This window comes from Pseudopipra pipra, chromosome 1 (genome assembly GCF_036250125.1).
Source record: "Pseudopipra pipra isolate bDixPip1 chromosome 1, bDixPip1.hap1, whole genome shotgun sequence".
Classification (NCBI taxonomy): Eukaryota; Metazoa; Chordata; class Aves; order Passeriformes; family Pipridae; genus Pseudopipra; species Pseudopipra pipra.
In genome coordinates this window covers 68,184,830-68,199,510 of record NC_087549.1, presented here as the reverse complement: position 1 = coordinate 68,199,510, position 14,681 = coordinate 68,184,830, and the positions used below count along the sequence as shown (strand labels likewise).

Here is a 14,681-nt window from a genome sequence, read left to right as displayed (position 1 = left end):
ATTTTTGCTTCATAGTTTAGGTAAAATCTGCTGTTGTGCTCTCCTACTGTTGGGCTTTTTTATTGCTTATGTCTTTTTTTCCACAGCAGCAGTAAAAGACAACTGACAGAGGTTTCTACAGTAGAGAATTGGGAAAACAGTGGTGAACAGAGATATAAAACTAAGGGGAAAAGTACTAGCCCTTTTTGTCACGCAACTTCACCCTGCTCTCAGCCCACATCACCTTATATGTCCTTTTTTTTTTTGCTTATGAGTAAGCAGGGCCTTAATATGCTAAGTAATTTAGAAATAGAAACAGTGAAAGAAGTTTTGACACCATCAGTTTTTAAGATCTTAACATAATGCAGAGCAACATACAGAGAACACCATCTTCCATAGCTGTAAACCCCAGGATCCAGCAGATGAAGACTAAGGTTTCCTTTTGCACTTAACTATATAAACACTTGCTTTAGCATAAATCATCGGCATTTGTTTGCCATAGTGTGTGCAGATAGTATGACAAATGTTCTTCCTAGTTCCACGTGCATATGGATGGGTCTACGGGAGCAAAAGGATAGTAATTTAGAGCTTTGTGAAGGGGAAACTCTGGCTAATGGTTTATCCATGACATGTGGTTTGCTTGCAGCCAAGCATTATGAACAGAAGTTTGGTACAAATGGTTGAGAGAAGAGATCAGTATAGTCCCGTTCGGCTGCCAGAAGGGATGTGCTGGTTTTGGCTGGTTAATTTTCTCCATTGTAGCTAGTTCGGGACTGTATTTTGGATTTGTGCTGGAAACAGTGTTGATAATTCAGCGATGTGTTTGTTGTTGCTGAGCAGCACTTGCACAGAGTCGAAGTCTTTTCTGCTTCTCCTACCAGCCCACCAGTGAGGAGTCTGGGAGTGCAGGGGTGCACAAGATCTGACCCCAACTGATCAAAGGGACATTCCATATCATATGATGTTATGCTCAGCATATAAAGTTGGGTAAAAAAGGAGAAAGGGGGGAACATTTGGAATGATAGTATTTGTCTTCCTTCCCAAATAACCGTTATGCATGATGGAGCCCTGCTTTCCTGGAAGTGGCTGAACACCTGCCTGCCCATGGGAAGTGGTGAATGAATTCCTTGTTTTGCTTCGCTTGTGTGGATAGCTTTTGGTTTTACGATTAAACTGTCTTTATCTCAACCCATGAGTTTTCTCACTTTTACTCTTCCAATTCTCTCCCTCATCCCGCTTGTGGGGGAGTGAGCGAGTGGCCACAGGAGATTTGGTTGCCAGCTGGGGTTGAGCCACGACAGTGCAGTATGATAAAGACTGGAAATTCCCTTCTACCAACTGTGCACATAAAAACCTTCTTCTTTTAAATCTCACTGAATTTCTTACATGTTGCTGTAGCTGGTATTGAACCTCCAGCATTGGCTAAAACCTGGAATCAAGGACAGGGGAGCCTCCAGGACATTCAGGAATGATGTGTTCAGAAAGAAAAGAACTTACCCCAAAGGGATGATTTCTCTCTCTGTTTTACACAGATTATTTGTTTTTTTCACTCTGTCTTTCCATGTTTCTGAAGAATTAAGTTTAGTTTTCTGTAGCTGATTGTTTAAGCATTATTACTTTCTTTAAGCACTATTGTTTTCATATTAATGGCACTCCAGACCTTCACCTCTCCTGCTGTCTGTTCTCGCTCTTACTGACTTCCCTCTGCTCTTCTGTACTTCTCTTTGAATTGTTTCTCTTTTGTTGCATGTCTCTGATTCCTCATCCTCAGGGTCATCGTCTTTCTGCTTGGTCCTTTGGACTTTTCTTACATGTTACTAATTTTCCCGCAAATGATTGAATCTCATTTCATATCTCTTGGAAACATAGGAGCAAAAATTAGGGAGGACACTTGCACCTGGAGGAGGGGATACTTTTTTCAGTGAACTTAAATGTATAATCATTCTTGTGCTGACAGTTTTGTTAATTCCCTTGTGATAGAAGTTAAGACGTTTGACATTTAAAAAAAGTTTAGCTCCAATACATCTTCCTAAAGCAGGGTTTTTTCCCTGTGTACTCTCCCAGTGGAAATCCAGGGACTGTTTCTGCCGGGTACTTCTTGCAGCAGCAGGAATGCCGATTTCTGCTCTCAAAGAGGCAGGAAAATCCCTATGTGAGAGTGTACAAAATTGCTCTGAAGTGCTGGCTCTGTAGGGTATTTTTCATTCCCAGGGGAGATCCTGCCCTGGAGTTCTACCTGCTTGTCTGTCCAAACCCACAGGCTCCCTGAAGTTTGCAGGTGTCTCTTTGCACTCTGTGCTTTGAGCTTCTGCCAGCATGGCTTTAGGGGATGGGATAGGAAAGGGTGTCCAACGCTATTTTGTCTTTCTCTCCTCCCACTCCCCACCTGCGGGTCCTTTACAGAGAAAGGGAATAAGGATGCAGGCTTGAAGCTGAGCTCTTCTCATATGCGGGCGTAATAGGATCCTTCCCCAACAAAGGATTCCCCTCTCCCAGTGGGGGCAAAGGACCCTGCTCGCTGAGGGGACCCACTGTCCGAGATAATTAGCTAAGCAGCTGCTGTGTGTCTGAATGAAAAGGAGGGGAGGGAGGTTTTATCTCTGATGGGGAGCGGGGGGCAGCATTCCTTGGAGGCAGCCTGCACATTCCTCCAAAGCAGTCGGTGCTGACAGTGACGTGGACTCAGCTTCCTGAAATTTTTACGCAGCCACTTGCTTGGCCTAAGGTCCTTTATTGTGGGAAAACTCCTTTCCTGCACTAAGTGCTAATCATTTATCCCTGAATCAGTGGGAGAATATCTACCTTGTGTTCATATGTGACATTGCACTAATTAATGCCTAACTATTTATACAGAGAAATAAGATCAGATTCTGAGGAAAAAAGGAAATTTGCAATATACAGAATGAAGTAATCTCAGCAGAAGCAGCAACTGTGTTAATGCAGTAGTGGGCAATGTGCCTGTGTGGATGGAAAGGAATGAATCCTTTCTCCATGCATTTTCTGGGGGGTCTAGGGAGAAAAGTAGAGTGCCCTGTCTGGCCAACACATTTATGACTAACTTTCATGGACAAAAGCAAAACTAAGAAAAGAGCCTATTCTTGGCACAGGACCAGATCTATCTTAGAGAACTGCTTTAGTTTGTTTGACATACAGTGAAAGACTGGCACACTACGCTAATTAGTTTTATATACAGTTTTTTTATAGTTCTGCAGCACTATATGTACCCATGGGCCTACTCGAATAAAGTCTACCAGACTGCTTCCTGATGCCTGTTCACAGGATTGGACCCATATACCTGACTTCTTGCTGTGCTGCTCAGACTTCTCCCTAGTTTTATAGTTGTATACATTCATTCAGATAAAATAACACACTTTAAAATTGGAATAGTGCAATAATAAATTTAGAAGTGTGGCACTTGGCATTCACAGAAAGAGGTTTTTTATCATTATAAACATTTTTCTTTATTCTTTCAAGTTTTTTTTCCCATCAGTGCTGCTGGAAAGGTAGGCAGTTCTTTAAATTCTGACAGCCTATTACTTTTAGCACTAATACTTTTTCCTAGTGAGCACTTAAAATAATGTTTTATTCATTGTTGCAGGGAGAGTAATTAAGTTTTTAGTTTCTAATTACTGAGTAGTTTGCGAGTGGCTATTGAAAGCCAGAGAACATTTCTACTTCTGTCCCGTGCAAGGTAGAAATGAATGGCAGGAAATGTTTCAAATGTCGTTTAGGTAGATATGCACCAGGTACCCTGCTAATGTAATCAAATGTGGAGTTAATCTCTCTTTTATGTTTTTGTAAGGAAAGGAGCTTCATCTTGAAATTATAGTTTAAAGAAAAGAGGCATGGATGGGAGACATGGAGGTCATTCAGGCAGCAGCAAGTGAAGCAGAGCAACTCCCATTTGTGCTTAGCCAGATGTTCACGAGCCTTTGCCAACAGCTCAAAAGGCTGATGCTATATAAATTACTATATCCCAGGGACTAATTCAATGGGTGTGATGGAAGAGGAAGGGAGGAGGATGGTACTCTGTCGGTCAGAGGTCAGGTGTAACATGTGAGGCTGAACCAAGCAATATTCAGCCAGTTCTGCTGCTTCTTTTATTGTGGAATGAAAACATTCATTTTTTCCCAGAGAAGGAAGAAGAAAAGTCAGTATTTTAATTAAGAATATAAGGACCAATTATTATTTTCTTTAAAAAATCCCTTTTCCCATGTAGTCAAAAGAGTTGAATACACAGTGAAATTGGAGCCTTTGACAGTCATCTTTGAAAATATACAATCCCTTTTGAAAGCTGCTAGTGGTCCGATAAAAGATCTTTAAAGACTCTTTTCTGAAAAGATACAGATTGCAAACCAAACTGGCTTCCCTCCACTGCTGCATTTACACCAAATTCACCTATAGAAATCTATTTTCACTTAGCATGAGTTATTTTTCATGTCAGTAAAAGCAAACAAAAATACAGAGTAGTAAATAACATTTTTCTTTTAGAGTGTGAAGCTTTCTCTCAACCAAAGTTCTGCCCTTGCAAAAAATAGGCACTTGTAGGTTGCTGCTTCTCACACATCTGTCTCTGTCACAAAACCAGTTATTTTGATGCCCTGTCTCTAGAAAGAGGTGCTTAGCTAAGGGAATCTCTTTGTCTTTCAAGGATTTACACCTACCCACTATGATGTGGACGATAATTTAATGACTCTTGTTTTTTGCAAAAAGGTAAATAAAACTCAGGCCCTGGTTTTCTACCCATTTCAAAAGAGTTGACTGATTTTGAATGTTTGAGATTTGCAGTGCTGATGCTTTTTAATTTCCTAGGCTGTCCTACAGTCTGCAGATTAAAAGCAGGGTTTCAGGGATAATAAAGTACCAACTCAGCATCCCAAACAGTACTGGTCAATCAGTGGGAAGCCCGTGGAGGAGAGTGCAGTTTTCTTTCATAAAATAAAGAAATAAGCAGTGCCCTCTAGTGTTAATTAATGCCAGAGGGAACCACCAGGAGAATTTTCTGTCATCTTGGTATATGCAATGAAACCTATTTCACGGCTGCAGATGCAGTTCTTTATTTCTTTAAGAAAAATAGTATAAAATGACTGCGAATGTCCTGCTTATCAGGACATAACTGTCAGAAACACCATCATTAATAGGTATTATAGTCAGATATCACTAACTCCTCATCTACAAACTCCCTGACCTGTTTTATCTTCTCTAATCTTGAAGTATATGAATGTAGTATGTCTCCAGACTGTACCTAACCTAGGGAAGGACAGGAAGGGTGTTTTACCAAAGGACCAGAGTCTTGTGAAGTTTCAGAGAGAGGTGTAGCAGCATGTTTTCCTGCTTGAAGTTCAGAGATTTGGTTTCTGGCATAAAGCAGTCCTGGTGTACATATTCAAGCTTATCTATACCTTATAACAAAGCAGTGAGCACATGGGTCTTTTGGACTGTCCTTGGAGCACCTCATGATAGTAGCAGGTTGGACTCCTGTTTCAAAGCTGTAGGCATCATTTGTTTCCGTTTAAGACAACTCTGCCAGGGATGCACCATGGGAATTAGTCACCTCTATGCTTTAGTATGGAAGGTTATTTCTCAGTCTGTTTAAGAGGGCAACACTTTAAACAAACATTAGAAAGCATTTGCTATCTGGTGTCAGAATTGTCTGCAGTGTGAAAACACCCTAAGCAAATGTGCCTTTTCCTCTCTATTTTTTTAAAACCTGATTTTCTACCACAGAAAAGAGTTCAGAAGTGCTTTTTGCCTTTCAGTTTCTTCTGATGCATTTTCACAGGCTCAGTTGCAATCTGGTTCTTTTGGGATAAACCTGAAGTTCTGTGGTATTGAAGTTGTCGTTGACAAATGGGAATTCTGTAAGGCCTTGAGAGCACCTTAGAAAGTGTCCCTGAGCTGTAAATCTGTTGTATGCATTTACTATTTCCTGAAAAACATCACACACAGTAAAACTACAGACTTTTATAAGGGGATCCGTGCAGTACCTTGGCTTACACAGGCTTTCCTGCCCTGGATGAGGTTTGTCTTGGATGAATGTAGCACAATGTAAGCATGACTCCATCCCACTTTCCTCCTTGGGTTATGCTCCATGAATGTTTCTGGTGGCTGCTTGCACTATAAGAAGTGCTGGACTTACATAGACAGTATATTGCCCATGTGTAAGAATAAAAGGTGAAGAGGTGAGGAACTTGTATATCTGAGCTAATTCAACAGGATTAGCTCTGCATGAGGAGGGACCAGTGAATGTCTTTGGTAATAGATGTCAGATTTGAGATGACTTGCCTGGACTGCCACTCCTCAGAGGGGTTTTCAACCCAGCTCAAGCATTTGTGATATGTGCTGCTGTCTTTTTGTCATGACTGCTGTCAAACTTGATACTTCCAGTAGTTATTGATTCTTAGCTCTAATGACAGACCCCCTTTTTAGCTGCAGTCAATAACTTCTCCTCTTTGCTATGGACAAGCAGGGAAAGCATTGTTTGTGCTGATTGCCAACGATGATGTTATGCTCTGTGAAAAGACCAAGGAGAAAAATGTTCAGCATTGTTCCTCTGAGATGTACCAAAACTCTTCACGCACCAATGAAAGCGACCAGTGTTATGGTATCATAACAATAGTTTGTTAGGACTTTACCCCAGGCTGAGATGATGATTCCTGTTAAAGACCAAGACCAACAGATGGCATTTGTTAGGACATTGATATTTATGTACAAAGTTGCCAGCACTTTAAGAAATGGTGCCTCTCTTAATTAAGATGATAATGCACTGCCTTGTTTGGAGACATTCTGCTCATAATGATGCTGGTGAATTATGAATAGAGGAAAATTAGTAATAACAAATGCCAGATGGAGGTATCTTTCAAAAAGGAATATTTTGTGTAATAATGGCATGTAAAGTTGACGGACCGGGTCTTAGAAGATCTTTATTATTCTTTAGGCTTTCCTGACAAAATTACTCTTTATCCTGCCAAAAAATGTAGTTTCACATGCCAGTGTGCTTTTAAGTGAGAGTAATTAAAGTGTGCCTCTAAGTTTATGGCTTGAAGTGAAGTCTATTCCTCCAATGTTTTGTCAGGACTCTATAAAAAGTGCAAGAAAGGAGACAACTTACAACAACAATAGTTTTGCCAATTCTACACGTTCTGCCTTTGAAATCAGAGGCAATTAGGGATGAACAAAACTATTTTCAAAGTTAAAAAAAAAAGTCAGTTTTTCTGAAATTTTACTTTGCATTTTTCCTTTAGTTGAAGATGACTGTTGAGAATAAGAAATGTTTTTCTTAAAATAAACCCCACCTTCTTTGATTGAAGTAAAAAATGATTACTGAGTTATAAATGCATTGAATACTCAAATTCTAGGCCTTCTTTGCAACTTCCTGAGAAAGAGAAATAAAATTTAATTTGGTTTGGTAGTGTAAAGTAGTAATTAAAACAGAAATAGACAAGGGAAAGTAAGAAATAAAATGTTGGAGTTTAACAGCTAAGTTTCTCACAAGAATATTTTCACTCCATGAACATTCCAGCTTTTATCTCAGGACCTGTTGGCCTCTGTTTGTTGCAGAGACGGTCCTCGCATGATGATCTGTGGATGAGGCAAAGTGTGTCATGTGAGGTGACTATGAAAATTTGATTTTCCTTTGTAATTGTCCTCAGATTGCATTAGAGTAATAAAATTCAATTTAGGGCTGTAGAAGTGTTGCATAAAGTCTCTTTCTATCAGATATGTGAAGCGTAATAGACTAGGAAGATTTGAAGAACACACCTCCTACTCCATCCCTGCATAGTCACAAATCGCTTCCAAATTTGCAAGAATAAACTTGAAATGCACAGTCCAAGATTTCTTCCAAAGGTGCAAACATTGTATCAGGGTTCAGAAACACAGCAGAGGAGTTGCTTTTGTCTTCCTTCAATTATTTATGTGAGTATGCATTAGGAGGGGAATAAATGAAGTAATATATTTCAGTATTGGATGATGAAAAGAAGGCTTCTACTTCATTTAGAAAAAGATCAAGATCAGTTTTCATGAGAATAAAACACTGTTTTGAATTATGCTTAGAACAGACTGTCCGACTATTTCTGGTATTAACGTTCATTGCTATTGTAGAAAGGATTTAACAATAGAAAGATGAGAACATGAGAAAAGAATGTCTAGAGGGAAGGCAGTCAAGGATGGGATTCAGTGGCTCTAGCTTTGATAACAAAAGCAAAGAGTGCTCTCAGCTGAGTTTTTTTGAGATTAATCTGGTACTTTCAATAAGCCCTAAATTTATCTTAATGTAGAAAGAGCAGTATTTCTAAGCATTTTCAAAAACTCCTGAGAGAATTGTTTCTCACTAATCTGGTTGAAGCTATTGTGAATTTACCTGGGAGATGCTATCCGAAGTTATGGAAAACTAAACCCTGGTTTACATGCACATTTTTAACTAATAAGTCCTGTATATATATTTTAAAAAAAGCTAATTTCTAATTTCTTATTTCTTTAAGAACAGTCTTCCTAATGGAAAATGGGTGCTATGACTCTTTTGAAAGCTGTACTACATTTTTGCAATGTTGTCAGTTTTGTTTATGCTGAACTTCTTTCTGTTGTCTTTTTTTCTTTTCCTAGAAAAACTTTACAATTCCAATGGACGGGAACTGAGACGGGCACTTTTTTCCTTGAAACAAATATTTCAGGTGAGCAAATAATGGCTATCTATTCTGGGATTTGAACATGAATTTAATTTCTTTTTTTTAAATGTTGGGAATAACTTCCTGTTTCTGGCAAAAGAGACTTTTAAGACTTCACTTGTAATGTGCACTTAGCCAATTTCTTCTTAGGGCTTTTTCTTTTTATGGTCTACAAACCTTCCCCTGCTCCTTCAGTCTGTCAGAAGGCAGAACCAGGTGTGGCGTAATGGCACAGTGAGTTGCTGAAACCTGCCAGGAAAGGAGAAAAGAAAATTGAAAGTCTTAGCTAGAATCTTAGACTGCTTATTAGACAGTGGCATAGTTCTGTATTGGGAAGACTGGAAGGGGAATGTTGGCCTTATAATGGACAAAGTCTAGATTTAAGTCACATCAAAAACTAAAAAGGGATGTGGGAGACATGCGACAAATCTGTTGAGAAACTAGTAGGTACTGGGAGATCTCTGAAGGTGTTTGAATTTATATTGAGTTTAGAGAAAAAGATTTATTGACTAGTGAGAAAGATACTTCATAGAGCAGAGGAGGACATGGTAGCAACTGATCATTTTGAGGAAAGGCATGGATTTGAATGTGAGTGTTCCTTATGGCGGAGACTTGAAATCAGGAGGATTTTGGGTCCCATGGGGAAGTAGACAATGTGATAGACAGGTGATGTGGATGATAAGAAATGTAATTGAATTAAAAGCTTGGATTTCATATTGGTTTTACTGGATAAGAAGGACTCGGGAATGCTTCAGGGCTGGAAGGAAACTTGTTGGAGAGAACAGGTCAGGAGAAGTGAAAAAACCCCATCTGTGAGAATTAGAGCATGCTGCCAATGTGATTCTAAAATGGAATTCAGTATGACACATTCCATTTCCATCAGTAAATATTAGTGAAATCAATAAGAAGAGCACTTCTCCCCCTTTACTAATGGATCCAAATGGAGGACGACAACCTATAATCCTTTTTTAGCTACAGGAGGTAGGTAGAAGGATTTCAGCCTCTGGGTTTATCATTTTTTGCTTTGTTTTACATAGACATTTATTCTAAGAATAACATTTTAAAAATCTGCAAGACTGCAGAATTGCAAATTTTCTAAACACACGATGCTTTTTATAGGTTTCAAAGTTAGGCAGTTAGAATTTAGCAAATGCCAGATTTAAGATTTTCTGAACAATAGGAGTGAATGGTGAAAGACAGACCATTTAATGTAAAATTTTGGTAGTTGAAGATGCCTTCTGGGTCAGAAAAATGTCCCTGAATTTTGAAATCTTTGGACGAAGGATGAGTTCCAGTTTCAAAACAGTTTAGTCATCTCATCACTGCAAATTGGGAAAGCCATTGTCTCTTCAAGGCATTCCAAGGGAGAGACTGTTTGAGAGTCACAAGGATGCAAGCTGGGTTTCCCTTTGAGCTTGCCAAGCAGGTGGACTGTGTGCACAGAGGAAATCAGGCAGGTTTCCAAGAGTCTTCTCTAGTTTCTTCTCTTTTTGTTCAGCTCAGCTGTTTCTGGGTAGTATTTGTATTTCTCTGATTTTATGTATTCCACTGGTTAATCTGGGCACTCACATGTATTTAGAAATAAGTGCTAAGCCTTTCTTCCCACCCATCCTGCATCTCCCATGCCCTCCCATCCTGAGTTCTTCCAGTTTGGGTATTCATAAATGTTCTCTTCCATTTAGGTTATTTGAAGTCGAGTAGGTATTTCTGAGCACATAGTGCTCAGTACTTTCAGTGAACACAGCAACAAGATTTCTCTCTTCCAGCAGATCAGCTGGCTTGAAGAGTGGTGAGAGGGAGGGGAAAAGTGATGCACACAACTCATATCTACGTATGAATTTAGTTTTTAAGTGAAACTTGTGTGACAGTTTCAAAGCATAATTTTCCTTGAAGAATTCAACTTGCCTGCTTTCTAATGTATGCGGTATGGAAAGGAATTTGGGAATTATCAGTTACCACTTAAAGTAGCTCTTTCTGGTAGAACTGTGGCTATTTGTTGAACAAACATACCATTAAAAAAATCTTCATATACTCTTAAAGTACAGATTCTCATTAGTGGGTAGTTGAGAGGTCTTCCTCAAAGTGGAGAGCATTCATATAATATACTCAAGTTTTTGAGGGAGTACACTTCACTGATAACGAGACCCTGTAAACCCCTGTTTACCTGTCGGCTGCCAACAGTTACCAGCATTGCTAAGGGCATACTTCACATACAATTTCAGTTTATCTCATAATTAACCATGAGAGAAAACGTAAGATAGTTTTTGTGTCTGTTTTAGAAAGAAAAGCTATTTCAATTTTTTAGTGAAGAAAAACACAAGTAAATATAAGGCTATATTATAAAGAAAACACCATTGTCCAAAAGGTCAAACCTGATTTTTTTTTTAGTCTGTGACATGAATGTATGTCAGCATTAGAAATTTATCATTATGTCAAAAGTTTTTTAAAAGTGTGTTTTTCAACATAAATATATTTTTTTTTATTTTGGGTGCCATCATATACAGTATTTTAAATTCCTTGAGAGTGTAATATTTTGGAAATAAAATGTTGACTTAAAAAAATGTCCTTATTTTCATTTGAACAAATTTTCAGAGAGACTTTTATGGAGACTTTGTCATGTTTTTAAATACCAAGACAGTTCATATTTTTTTATAATCATTTCGTTATAGCTGAATTAATTTGGCACAGTTCTGTGTCAGTATCATTTTTAATTTAAAGACCTTCAAGGTAATGTGCAGTGACTTATTCGCATTAAGTGGGAATAAGCCCAAGTTTTACATTGACTGTGATTTCCAAATAGTCGGAGTTCTTGATTTTTCACACGAGGCCTCAGGAAAGCTTAGCAATGCTTGGCAAAAACAATGCCTTTGTTTCAAAATTTAGATGAAAGATCCATTTGGCAAGTCTAAACTTGGAATTTCTCTTTGATTTCTTCTGGTGGGCTGGTTTTGGCAAAATGATAAAGGTTATGTGGAGCATTTTTCTTTGACAGTAATGCCATTCAGTTCCTGTCGTTCATTCTGAAGGGCTGAGAGAACCACAGTCATCATCTTTTTCTGGATTATACAACAGTATTCTTCTTCTGGTTTAGTAGTATGCTTTTTGACAAACAAACTTACAAAGTAAGATATAATTGACAACCAATATAGCTTATCTCTCTTTGAATGTATTATCTGACAGAATTCTGAGTTGCCTGGTTCTTGTATTTATCAGAATTCATGGTTTTTGTGAGAAGTGCTGAAATTCCCAAAGGCATTGGGCAGAATCCAGCTGAACATGTCACTTACAGAATCAGGCTCAAACAATGTACTTAATTTCCTGATTATGATATCATAAGAGAGTTAAAAATACAGGTGCTTAAAACATTTAATTCAATATCAATCTGAAAAGCAAAAAAATTGAATATAAGCACAGTAATAAATGTAAATTGGACTACACGATTTAACATGGCCTGTGATACAACTGGGTGTAATATAAAGCAGGCACATTTTAGAACCTATAAACAAGGGTCTATAAACTCCTTGTAGTTACAAAGCATAGTTACAAATCATGTTGATTTCATCATTTCAAAATATGAAATAACTGGATAAGAATATGGTATTGTAAGAAAAATAAGAAAGCTATAAAGCATGTTTCAAGTCTGTTGAAATCTATGATCTTGTGTAAATCCGCTTCCTAAAGTTTTGGAAAATATTTTTAATCTGTCAATGCACTAGGTTTTCTGGAAAGCAGACCTGAAGTGTATGCTTTAAAGTCTTGAGGAAAAAAGCCAATTTCTTTTAGGACTGTTTTCCCAATCAAGCGTCATTTGACAAGTGCAGGAGGTCTCCTGTTAGTTTTCTCAAGGAGCCTAGATTCCTATTTTATGTTGTGATCAGAGTATCAAGGGACACAGTTACAAAATTCTCTTACAGAATTTTCTTCTATTGTTGAGAAATTCATTAATCATTGAACAATTGAGCTTTGTGTAAAATGTCACAAAGAACAGCTCTGTAGGGGCCCTGGAAACATTATCTAGAAGGTGTTTGGATAGACACAATCTTATCAGTGAATGAAATCAAATGTCACACACTTCAGCTGCTAAGGAGTCATCAATCATCCTTAGGAGTGCAGAAGGAGTATTCTGTGTTTGCCTCATTGATCTCAAGGAAGGAGGCTGCTCCTTCCCCTCCTGCAAGCATGACTGATGACTCCTTAGGGTTTGAAGCTGTGTGACACTTGATTTAGGGGCTGCTGTCATCATTTCTGAGGCAGGCTGTCTGCCACCTCTCCCCTTCAAGAGCCCTTTTGGAAGCATTCTTGATTAAGTCATGAAAAAGAGAGAAATCTTCATTTCCTTCCCAAATCAAATTCACCAGAGTTCTGCATAGCAGTTTACAGATCTGTTTAATCCTGTTTTACAAAGAAGATGTCTCATTACTGTTTAGAGATTATAAATAAAGTAGATATGATACATTAAATGTCAAAATCAGTTTCTTAGTTTCATTGGCAAATAGAGTGCCTTCTAGACAATGTTACAGGCTGAGATCTAAACAGTTCTTAATGGGACTATAAAATGTGAACTACTTCCACCACAACTATAGCCTGAAAACTTGGGAAGCCACCAGTATTCTCATTCATTGAGAATCTTTGAGTTGAAATGGGTAACGTTGTTTAGTGTTGAGCCCCTATCTACTTGAGCTTCCTCAGGTATGTAATACAGTGCCTGACTTGTTTGATCTTTTGCTTATCTACCATGAAGAATATCCCTGGTACGGTCTGCTCTAGTTGAGTTTTCTCGTAATTTTTAATTCTTCTCTTAATTGGGAGGAAAAACCCACAGTGTGTTGATTCATGTGCTGTCTGCTAAAGGTGCAAAAGATGAAATTCTGTCCCTACCAACTAAGTGTCATAAAATGTCAAATAGAAAACAGCAATTATTGTAAGAAGTTACTTTAGTTTCTTTAGACAAGCTTACTTTTTTTTTTTTAAAAAAGGAAAAATATTGATATCAGAGAATCATAGAATATTAAGGGGTTGTAAGGAAACTTAAAGATTTCCAACTCCCCTTGCCATGTGAAGGGGCATATCTCCCTAGACCAGATCGCTCAAGGTCTTATCCAACCTGGCTGTGAACACTGTCAGGCTTAGGGCATCTACAAGCTCCCTGGACAACTTGTTCCAGTGTCTAACTGCCCTCACAGTAAAAAATTTCTTCCTAATATCTAACGTAAATTTCCGCTCTTTCAATTTTTACCCATTACTCCTTGTCCTGTCACTACAGTTTCTGATGAAGGGTCCCTTTCTGGCTTCCCTGTAGGCCCCCTTCAGATACTGGGTTGTTATGAGCTCTCTCTGGAGCCTTCTCTTCTCCAGAATGACCAGCCCTCACTTTCTCAGCCTGGCTTTGTAGGGGAGGTGCTCCAGTGCTATGATCAACTTCATGACCCTCCTCTGGACTTGCTCCAACATTTCCATGTCCTTCTGATGTTGGGGGCACCAGAAGTGTACGCGGCACTCCAGGTGGGGTCTCACAAGAGCAGCATAGAGGGGGAGAATCACCTCTCTTGACCTGCTGGCCACATTGCTTTTGATGCAGCTCAGGATTTTATTGGCTTTCTGGGCTGCCAGTGCACGCTGCCGGCTCCTGTTGAGTTTTTCATCCACCGTCACCCCCAAGTCCTTCACCGCAGGGCTGCTCTCAATCACTTCTCTGCCCAACCTATAGGGATTGCCACGACTTGTGTATAGAACTTTGCACATCACTTTGTTGAACTTCATAAGGTTTGCATGGGCCCACCTCTCAAGCTTGCCAAGGTCCCTCTGCATGGCATCCCTTCCCTCGAGCAATAAAATTGATTCTTGGAGGTGAATTTTCGTTATTGTCATCACTAGAAGTCAAACTTTTGCTTAAATATTTTGCCCCACTGAAAGTAAAGAGAGATGGTAATCTCCATGCATGCTGTCATAAAATGTTGCTCCATGTAAATAGAGAAAAGAATAGGAACAAAGGGAACAATGTAAAAATACTGATATTTGTGTGTCGTGTTATGGCCA

At 38.8% G+C, this 14,681-nt stretch overlaps 1 protein-coding gene across 10 annotated transcripts in view; it reads left to right on the top strand.

Annotated features, from left to right (window-relative positions):
* The window catches only part of FHOD3 (formin homology 2 domain containing 3), a 386,896-nt gene that overhangs the window by 164,821 nt on the left and 207,394 nt on the right, over window positions 1-14,681 (top strand). For all 10 annotated transcript variants that reach the window (XM_064660232.1, XM_064660222.1, XM_064660212.1 and 7 more), the window contains exon 4: window positions 8,584-8,651. In XM_064660232.1, coding sequence (XP_064516302.1) covers window positions 8,584-8,651 — 68 coding nt within the window. The remainder of the gene's footprint in view (window positions 1-8,583; window positions 8,652-14,681) is intronic.